Source organism: Neofelis nebulosa, chromosome 16, assembly GCF_028018385.1.
Source record: "Neofelis nebulosa isolate mNeoNeb1 chromosome 16, mNeoNeb1.pri, whole genome shotgun sequence".
Classification (NCBI taxonomy): domain Eukaryota; kingdom Metazoa; phylum Chordata; class Mammalia; order Carnivora; family Felidae; genus Neofelis; species Neofelis nebulosa.
Window position 1 is genome coordinate 35,468,091 of NC_080797.1, and position 9,755 is coordinate 35,477,845.

At 51.2% G+C, this 9,755-nt stretch overlaps 1 protein-coding gene across 1 annotated transcript; it reads left to right on the forward strand.

Moving 5' to 3' along the window:
- Positions 1–5,108: 5,108 nt before the first annotated feature.
- Positions 5,109–8,906, forward strand: LOC131498603 (keratin, type I cuticular Ha1). Its single transcript, XM_058706051.1, has 7 exons — positions 5,109–5,550; positions 5,758–5,840; positions 6,190–6,346; positions 7,119–7,280; positions 7,375–7,500; positions 7,625–7,845; positions 8,490–8,906. The coding sequence occupies exons 1-7, from the start codon at positions 5,203–5,205 to the stop codon at positions 8,620–8,622; spliced, it is 1,230 nt and encodes a 409-aa protein (XP_058562034.1). The 5' UTR covers positions 5,109–5,202; the 3' UTR covers positions 8,623–8,906.
- The last annotated feature ends 849 nt before the right edge of the window (positions 8,907–9,755 follow it).

The following is a 9,755-nucleotide window of genomic DNA, read 5'->3' on the forward strand; positions in this document are numbered from 1 at the left end:
CATTGTTGGTGTGTGTGTGTATGTGGTGTGTATGTGTGTGTGAAGTGGTTTGGGTTCCTGGGAACAAATACTGGGTGGAGGGATCACTACGCTTGGGGAAGTGTGAAGAGCTTCCCTGGAAACCAAACAGTCCCTCGTTAACCACCATCACCACCACCATCAGCACTGAAGCTCACATTCATCCAGCTCTTTCCATGAGCCGCACACCGATCTAAGTTACAGATACATTTAAGCATATAGACTCATATAATCCCCATTTTGGAGTGACAAACCACGGCTCAGAGAGGGTAAGTAACATGCCCAGGGTCACACAGCTGGTAGGCGGTGAAGCCAGGATTCAGATCCAAGCAGTCTACCTCCAGCAATTGCGCTGCTAACCCCTGTGCTTCACGGAAGCCAAGTTTCTGGTTGGGTTGTGTCTGCAGGATGACAGAACCATAATCACCCCATTGTCTCGATTCCTTTTCCTTGAGGAGGAGCCACTGTTGAGAATTTCTGCCACAAAGGGCTGTGCAAGAGATAAAAGGGGCAGCGCACTTCAAAATAGCCTGAGAACCCTGGCAATTGTAATGACTGGGAATCACTAAAGAAGGTCGACTCACCCCCTGCCATTGCTAAAAACACTCTGTCTACTGGGGAAGAAGAGAAGAGAAACGGGCAAACTTGCTTGTATGTCTGTTGCTTTACCACCATTAAAGCTCACTTTCACCCAGGCTGTCTAATTTGAAATCCCCCAAACTCCTGGGAGATGCAGAGCAGGCTCTACAGTCCCCATTTTGCAGGGAGAGAAGTTCGGCGTTAGGGAGGGAAATGAGCCAAGGAGTCTCACAGGTGGTCTCTCACTCAAGCCCACCACCTGGCCCTGCACCCAACTGCGAAGGGCTTTGCTAGTGGTACATCTGCATAAAACTGCCCGTTCGGACCCGCTGTCTGATGTTGGGGTGAGGTGGGTCACAGGGATCTTACAGGACCTGGGAGTTTCCCCAGGGAGAATTTTCTTGGTGTTTACTCCCATCCTGCAGTGTCCTCACCCAACCCCGTTTCAGACAGAGTGCTTCTGGGCTTCGGCTGTCCCCTGGCCTTCTCCAGCCCAGGCTCCCCCTTTATGCTGGATTTTGTACCGAAAGCTCTCTTGCTTGCCTCTCCCTTATCCCTGCCTGGTTGCCGGACATCCCAAACACATGCCTCGGTCATCCACACGGGCCCCCAAAGCCCCCCCGCCGAGATGCCTGTGCCCTGCAGTAGATGCCTTTCGTCCCCTGGGTGGCAGACTTGTGTTGTGTTCACCAGTAGGTTCACACGTCACCTCCATTTCCCTCCACGAATCTCAGGCCCTTTGACACTACCTCTTTCACTTGCTTGCTTTAGCATTGCCTCTCTTCTTTCTGTGTCCTCGGAAACCACTTCCACCTGCTTGGAAACTCACCCCAAAGTCATGGAGCCTCTGTGGGGGCAGGCACACCACTCAACTGTGGTCTCCCAAGCAACAAGAACCAAATATCAAAAAAACCCTAATGACTAGGCCCAGTGGAAGAAAGGGTCTTAAAGGGATTAGGGTTCGATTGAGGCCACTTGTTTGAATTCTACTTCTGAGTCGCCTCACTACCAAGTCTCCTTCGGGATACAGATAAATAACCTGAAATGGCCTCATTCCTCCTCTTGGGGCAGAGAATCAGAAAATGGTCCAAATGGCCCAACCGGAGGTTGGGGCAGGAACAGGTATGGGAAGAACTGGAGGGAGAAGGAAGAAACTCTTGGAGGGAAGGGCCCAATTATATCTCCTACATTAAAGTTCGTTGTGGGCCTGCCTGTCCGCTCCGCAGGACCGAGGGCTCACAGAGGACGGGACCGTGTCATCTCCCCACTGTCCCCGCGTCCCCATCCTCAGTTCTGGGGCTGTGCCAGGCACTTGGCAGATGTTCAGTAAATGACAGCCGCCCTTGATGTCGTATATGCAGTCTCTTAGTTACGTTTAAATACACACATATTTCCAGATACGTCCATCTCACACCTCTTAAATATCTCACCTCCTTACTTTCTTGTTGCTTTTGATATATTTTGGGGGGACCCATATTAGCCTGAATTGCCCACAAAAATACAATCCTTTACCAGAGCTATGATTCTTCTGTTTCAAGGTAGCCCCGTGCCCAGCACGGAGGAGCCACGCGATAAATGTTTTGAATAAAATTTCTCTAAATAAAGAAAGTGGGGTTGATAGTCCCTTGACCACTCAATTTCTCTTTGAACGAATACAATTTGTGGATATTTCATTTAGGAAATCAAGACAGTACACGAAGTCTGCTCCCAACCTGTGTGAAGTCTTGAAGACCTTAACAACGCCCACGTCCCCTTTCCCCACTAGTTCAAAAAGCAAATTCACCCAAGCCTACTGATATTTTGAAAACACTGCAAGACAGAGGCTAGATTTACAAGGGACGGCAACATTATGTCCACTCACCTGTCACTCCATCTGTGGCCCCGTCCATTTCACCTGTGGGGCAACCAGCAGGGGAAAAAAGGAATCTCCGCTTGTAACCTGTACTTTCCTGCGTCTCTGTATGGCTGCCGATTGGCCGTGACCCGAAGCCAGTACAGGTATGATCTCCTCTGCTTCTTTCTCCCTTCCTCCTGTCCACACTCCGTACTCATTCAGGAACAGGTAACGTTGTCCCCTTTTGACCTTATGCTGCCTGGTATAGGCAACGCTGTATTTCTCAGCCACAAACAAATCTCAGACTGCATCATGGAGGTGATGCTCTGATCTGGGCACCTTGGAAAATGTCACTGCTTTTGGAGGCCTCAGAGGCTGTGGTCCCGTGTCTGTAGATCTTTCCTGAATCATCTCGATTTATATCATGCAGGACACTCGGCAGGGTGGGCCAGTCTTCTGACCGTAGATTTGGGTTGCATTGGCTACTTCTCAGCTTTGTACTCTCCGGGATCACTCACTGGAAGGTGGGCTAGCTTTGTCTGAGCAGCATGAGCCTGTGTGGTTCCGAGGATTCTTCTGGTTTTCTCCTTGCCTCTTCTGTGTGTTCTTATCTCTTAGTCAACATCGTGCTCTCAGTTTCCATTCCTCTGATCTCTTGGCACTCTATGCAAATTCTAGTTTTGGTGTTTTTGTTGTTGTTGTTGTTGTTGTCGACCCAATTCTTGAATCTTCCCGTACTTACAAGCTAAACTCTCTTCTTGGACTAAAGCCCCCATGAGGCTGCACTGGTCAATCAATGGATGCGACCAAAAAGCTTGAAGAGGTGCTGCCATTGGTCTGTGCTCAGGCGCAAGTCTCCATGGACAGGGAGGGAGGCAGGATTGGGGAACAGCTTCAGGCTGGAAAGCCAGGGCTCTGGAGCAGGCTGACAAGAGTCAGGAAGCAGGAGGCCTGTCCCTATGTACCCTATGGGTAAATGTTCATCAGTCTGATTGACAGGCCTTTCCATCTGTCCCAAGCCCAGCCGAAGCGAGAAAGGAGCTCCTTACACCTAGACTTGCGTCCTGCCTCTGGAAAGTCTCTGTAATGCCTGCCTCAGGACCCACCTATTTCTGCCCCTTTAATTGCCTTGGAGGAAAACAAAGAAATTTTGGTTTTATTATAAGTCCGGGGCTTCTTTGTAGTGTGGTGGGACTTTCCGTCAGAATAGCATTATAATAAGCGGCGAAATAATGACCTTGGAGGGGGTTGATGAAGGACCTTTTATCTGAGACCCAAGCGCCATGCCACATGAATCTCATCATGAAAGCTTGCTGGGGGGAAGGACTCCAATAACTTGTCAATAAAACTGCCACTCTGGCTGGCAGCCAAAGCCACAGTGGAAGTTGAGATGCTGCTGCCCAAGATGCGGGTGGTACCCCCATGGTGCCTATAATTACGCAACCTTTATATAGTCAGAACTTTGGCCACCCCCTTCCTCAGACCTTCTGGTGCCTTCCCTCAGCTCCCAAATCAACCCTGCATGACTCCAAACTTGCTTTGCCAAATCTTCTCCTTCTTCTATGCCTGAGCCGTTTCTGTCTTGGTGCCCAAGTCTTTGGACTCAACTACACCACCACGGAGCCCTCCTTGGTACCTTTTAATGCTTGGTTCTCAAGCCAGATTGCGTGTAACCCAGTAAGGCCGGAGAGGGGAGCCCAGGACAGGATGGGTGTAGGTTGATTTTGCTCAGAGGATGGGGCCAAACCTTAGAAAGTTTAACTGGAAATTGTAAAACTGTTTGTTTGTTTTTTTTTTTAACGTTAAAGCCCACATAGGTATACGATGGAATATAAGGCCTATTCACATGAGGCTTTAAGATGAACTTCAAAGTTTTCATGCTTGAGGAGGCTCCTTCGGGTGATCTCTTGACTTTCTCGATTATCTGCTCACCTTAGTCTAATACAATGGACATTTCGATGGTAGGGTGTCATAAGAAATGCCTTTTTCCTGTCCACATCTGCCTGAGATGCTTTTTCTGGGTAGTTTAAATACACGTATATGGGTCTCTCAGCCCTCCTTCCAAATGATCTCTTCCTCCAGAGCCTTCCCTGTTCTTAAGCTAATTGTCAGAGCCTCTTCCTTTAAAAATTCCAATACAGTCCCTGCACATGATATATAGGAGGCATTCCCCAAACAGCTGCCCACTCTTTTCGGCCATGACCAGACTCAGTCCTTATCCACCCCAAGGCTTCCAAGGCTTGGGATGCTGCAGCGTAGAAGAATTCTTCTCTGAAAGCAGATAGAAAGGGAGTTCACTGCAACTTCTGCTTCGACTCAATCTCAGTCCCTCCCTAGAAATGCCAGGTGGGCCAGGAAATGAGTCTGAATATGGGTTTACAGGATCACACAAGACAGAGGAATGTCATTGGATGGACCAACTCCCTATTAACAAGGGCAGATACCTGCACCAGACTGTGTGGCCTCTTTCAAGATCTACCACAAAACTCTGACTTTATGGGTATACCTCCTGAAGAGGAGTCCTGACTTAGCAAGAAGCCCAAGTAAAGAATTTTATGGGATAAGGGACTCTTCTGAGGAAGGCAAATAACAGACTGACTGAGGGAAGGGCATTTGAAAACCAGTGAAGACATAGAAAGAAAAAAGATTACATACCACGTCCACACCCTCTGCGGAGGGAATATAAGTGCTTCCCAGAGGAAGGAAATCCACAAGCTCCCTGGAGAACTTGGACTCCGTGTTCAGCCGGGCGTCTCGCTCCCTCCTGCACCATGCCTTACAACTGCTGCCTTCCCAACCTGAGCTGCCGCTCCACCTGCTGCTCCCGGCCCTGCGTGCCCCCCAGCTGCCACACCTGTACCCTGCCCGGGGCCTGCAACATCCCCGCCAACGTGGGCAACTGCGGCTGGTTCTGCGAGGGCTCCTTCAATGGCAACGAGAAGGAGACCATGCAGTTCCTGAACGACCGCCTGGCCAGCTACCTGGAGAAGGTGCGCCAGCTGGAGCGGGAGAACGCGGAGCTGGAGACCAGGATCCGGGAACGGTGCCAGCAGCAGGAGCCCTTCGTGTGCCCCAGCTACCAGTCCTACTTCCGGACCATCGAGGAGCTCCAGCAGAAGGTGAGGGTCTTTGCTGTTATCTCTGAGCAAGAGGAGTTTGCTGTGATTCTCAGTCTGTAGTAGAGCAGTGTGTCTGTCTCTTGCTTCTATGTGACCGTGATTCTTGCTTCCCCCTTTATCTTTGAAATAGCTTTCGAAGCCATTTTAAAGAAGTTGCTGGTTTCATACTTATTTTCAGTCCTCACTAAGCAGCCTCTCATTCTCCAGGTCCTGTGCACCAAGTCTGAGAACGCAAGGTTGGTGGTGCAGATTGACAATGCCAAGCTGGCCGCAGATGACTTCAGAACCAAGTAGGTTGTTCAGAATTCACACTGGTGTCCACCCCTTTTGTTAAACCTCTGGTTAAAGGAAAGGGATCTCCATAGCTTTACCGAGCAGCAGTTCCCATCCATTGGTGGTGAGACATTCTATAGAGATTGAGGGGAATCAAGCAAAGGAATCACAAAAATAGATGAGGACTCAGATCAATCTGTTTATTTTTGGATCAATATTTGTTCTGGACTGAGCCTCCAGAACCCTGTGTCTCCTGGGTCTACTCATTGCAGAAAGTGGGAAGACTAAGCGAATGGGGTTATCAAAGATCATTCCTGTGAGTCTTGAAGGTTTGCTGGTCACTGCTCTGACCTTGTCCTTGTGCAGGTACGAGACGGAGCTGGGCTTGCGGCAGCTGGTGGAGTCGGACATCAACGGCCTGCGCAGGATCCTGGACGAGCTGACTCTGTGCAAGGCTGACCTGGAGGCCCAGGTGGAGTCCCTGAAGGAGGAGCTGCTGAGCCTCAAGAAGAACCACGAGGAGGTGAGACTGGAAATGAGAAATGAAGAAACCTGGTTCAGCCTCAGGTTGACTTGAGTGATTTGGAGTGGCAGAATGCAGAACACGAGGTTGAGGTTGACTTTATAGTTTTCCTTTAAAAACACCAAAACTTCATGATGTGTGAAAAAATGGAGAGATGAAACCTCTCCATGTTCCCGGAGAAGATGTACTTTCACTCAAAACTGGTGCATCATGGGAATTTCCCAGTGCTCCCCCATCGGCTTTTGATTGGTTACTGAGTTGCAGAAAGAGTCTCAGCATTGCTTTATTCATGCTGTGCAAAGTCATTTCTCTCCCCAAAGGTCACCAAATCAAGCCGGTGAATCTGAGCCTCCACTCTTCCAAAGTCTTGGTGAAAAATGAGCCAAGACTCCTCCTTTTCTCTCCTGGAGGGGTCATGCCATCATCTTATTTGCCGGCCAGAATTGTTTGCTATACGATCTGAAATTGTATGGCCAATTCTTTGCATGATGAAGTCTTATGCAAACAATCTGGAAACTGGGAAAGTTAGGCATTAGTCCATCTTTTGGTGGCATCTGAGCAAATCTTTGGGAATTCTTTTTGAATCCAAGTACAGGGCACAGTCCTGTGAGGAGGGAGCTGTTCCACATGGAGCACAGAGCACCTTGCCTTGAGCTGTCACAGACTGCTCCACTCAAGGTCTCTTTCCCAAGGAAATAGACTAACGGGGCTTCAACAAGCAAAGTCCATTCTTCATTGAGGAGAGTCACTCTTGCCTTTTCTGCATCCACAGGAAGTCAACACCCTGCGCTGCCAGATCGGAGACCGCCTCAACGTGGAGGTGGACGCGGCCCCCACCGTGGACCTGAACCGCGTGCTCAACGAGACCAGGAGCCAATATGAGGCCCTGGTGGAGACCAACCGCAGGGACGTGGAGGAATGGTTCACCACCCAGGTGGGCATCTCAGCACGCGGCCGCCCGGGCCCCTCGGCCCCTCGCGGCCCTCGAGGCAGGGTCTCACCCTGTCTCGTCCCCTGTGCTGTTTCAGACCGAGGAGCTGAACAAGCAGGTGGTGTCCAGCTCGGAGCAGCTGCAGTCCTATCAGGCAGAGATCATCGAGCTGAGACGCACGGTCAACGCCCTGGAGATCGAGCTGCAGGCCCAGCACAACCTGGTGGGTGTCGCTCGGGGTGCTGCCCACCCTCTCCTCACCTGGTGAAGCCTGTGACTTCTCTGGAATCCCACGGAGTCGCCCCCTGAGAAGCGGCTCTGTGACATTCCGTATGTTCCCCACACAGAGGGACTCCCTGGAGAACACGTTGACGGAGACCGAGGCGCGCTACAGCTCCCAGCTGAGCCAGGTGCAGTACATGATCAGCAACGTGGAGGCCCAGTTGGCCGAGATCCGGGCTGACCTGGAGCGGCAGAACCAGGAGTACCAGGTGCTGCTGGACGTGCGGGCCCGGCTGGAGGGCGAGATCAACACGTACCGGGGCCTGCTGGAGAGCGAGGACTGCAAGTGAGTGGCCAGCTGGAGGGATCCGATGAAGCCATGCTCACAGGAGCGTGGTTCTCATTTGACCCCGGGCAAAGAACACATACTGTCAAAAGGAAATCATGCCTCCACCCCAGGCATGATCAAACAGAACTCAGAAAACACAATATGGCCATCATTCAAAATACAGGGAAGCACTAACTGTTTGAGGCACACACTGAAATTGTACAGCCAATTCTTTGCATTCTTCTGTGACCACACAGATATGAGATCTACGCGATTGCTCACACGTTACAAGACCGTATTGCGCAGAGGGAGCATTTGCATACACTACCTTATCTGACCTTGCAGTTGCCACCAAGCAGGTTGGATCAGGATTCTCCCCATTCTGTAGGTGAAGAGAAGCTAAGGTGACTTTCCCAAGATCGCTAGCTAGGAATGGACAGTGTGGGGAGTCAAAGGTTCTGGAGTTTCTGTCTAGCGCTTTGGGCACTGTATGGTGGGAAGACCAGGAGGGGTCTGATAGGGAGCTTTGCAGCAGGGAAGCTTGTGGCCTTTTCTGTTATAGGTCAGGCCAAATCCCACAGGCAATTCCACTCTTGGGGTCTCTCTTGTGTGTACCACGAGCCTCCCTCAATTCACCTTTCCACATGGTTCTTTTTCTCCAGGCTGCCCTGCAACCCTTGTGCCACAACAAATGCGTGCGGATCCGCCGGGTCCTGCGTCTCTAATTCCTGCGCCCCCTGTACACCCTGTGTCCCCCGCCCACGCTGTGGGCCCTGCAACTCCTTCATGCGCTAGAGCCCAGGGGCTACCAGAGGAGCAAGGAGGCCGGGCCCACGGTTCCAGAGCTTTGACCCGGCACTGGTTCATTCGACAAAAAAGGGCAGAAAACACAGTTTGCGTGGCTGGAGCTGCCCCAGTAAGACAGCCACAAAACTCACCCCACCTACTGCAGATCATTCCTTGCCCACCCTTTCCTTCATGGAGGTGTGTTCTTTCTTCACTTGCCCAGAAAATCCTCGCAAGTGCCAGGGCCTTCCCTTGTAACCTGCTAATAAACTTGATTTCCCTGGCAAAGCAGACACCTTTCTCATTGGTATTCATTTGTTTCACCGCGCCCATCACTTGAGCACTCTATAAAAAGCCACTTGAAAGTCAGGCTACATAATGGCCTGACTCTTGGATACCAGAGCCGTTCTCTGCCTGGCGGGCAGACGGCTGGCCTGGCGCCCTGGACGCCTGGGTGAGGCAGACTGGCAGGAGGGAGGGCAGGGCAGCTGCCATGAGGTGGCCCCCACCTCCCCCTGACCATTCTTGGATGTTCCCCACTCTCCTCTCCAGACGTGGATGTCTCCCAGAGCTGATTGCATCTAAATCCGAAGTGCAGAGGCAGGAGTGGGGGCTAGAAAGAGGCTCTGGAAAGTTCATCTTTTCTCAGCAGGAGGTTTCAGGTCCAGTGCTGTATGATCTGGGGGCTGGTGGCTGGAGCGTTCCAAGCAGCCTCAGGGACACCCAGCAAAGGAATGCTCTGGCCTGCCTGCCTGCCTGCCTGCTGTGTTCAGGACATCCCCCTCCTGCATAGGTGGATCATTATCAGCCTGGGCTCCAGCAGCTCACTTCCCCTCCTAGCTCTGGGGCTTAGAGACCTCCTCACTCTTCATCTGAGACTTCTGCCTTTCTCAATCCAGTACCTGTTGAATACTTACCCTGTACACACCCTGGATGGTGGGGAAGGGAGAGACATACAGAGAAAGACATTTAAAAAAAAAACACATTTATTCATTTTTAGAGAGAGAGAGAGAGAGAGAGAGAGAGAGCATGAGCAGGAGAGGGGCAGAGAGAGAGGGAGACACAGAATCTGAAGCAGACTCCAGGCTCTGAGCTGTCAACACAGAGCCAGACTTGGGCTCAAACTCACGAACCACGAGATC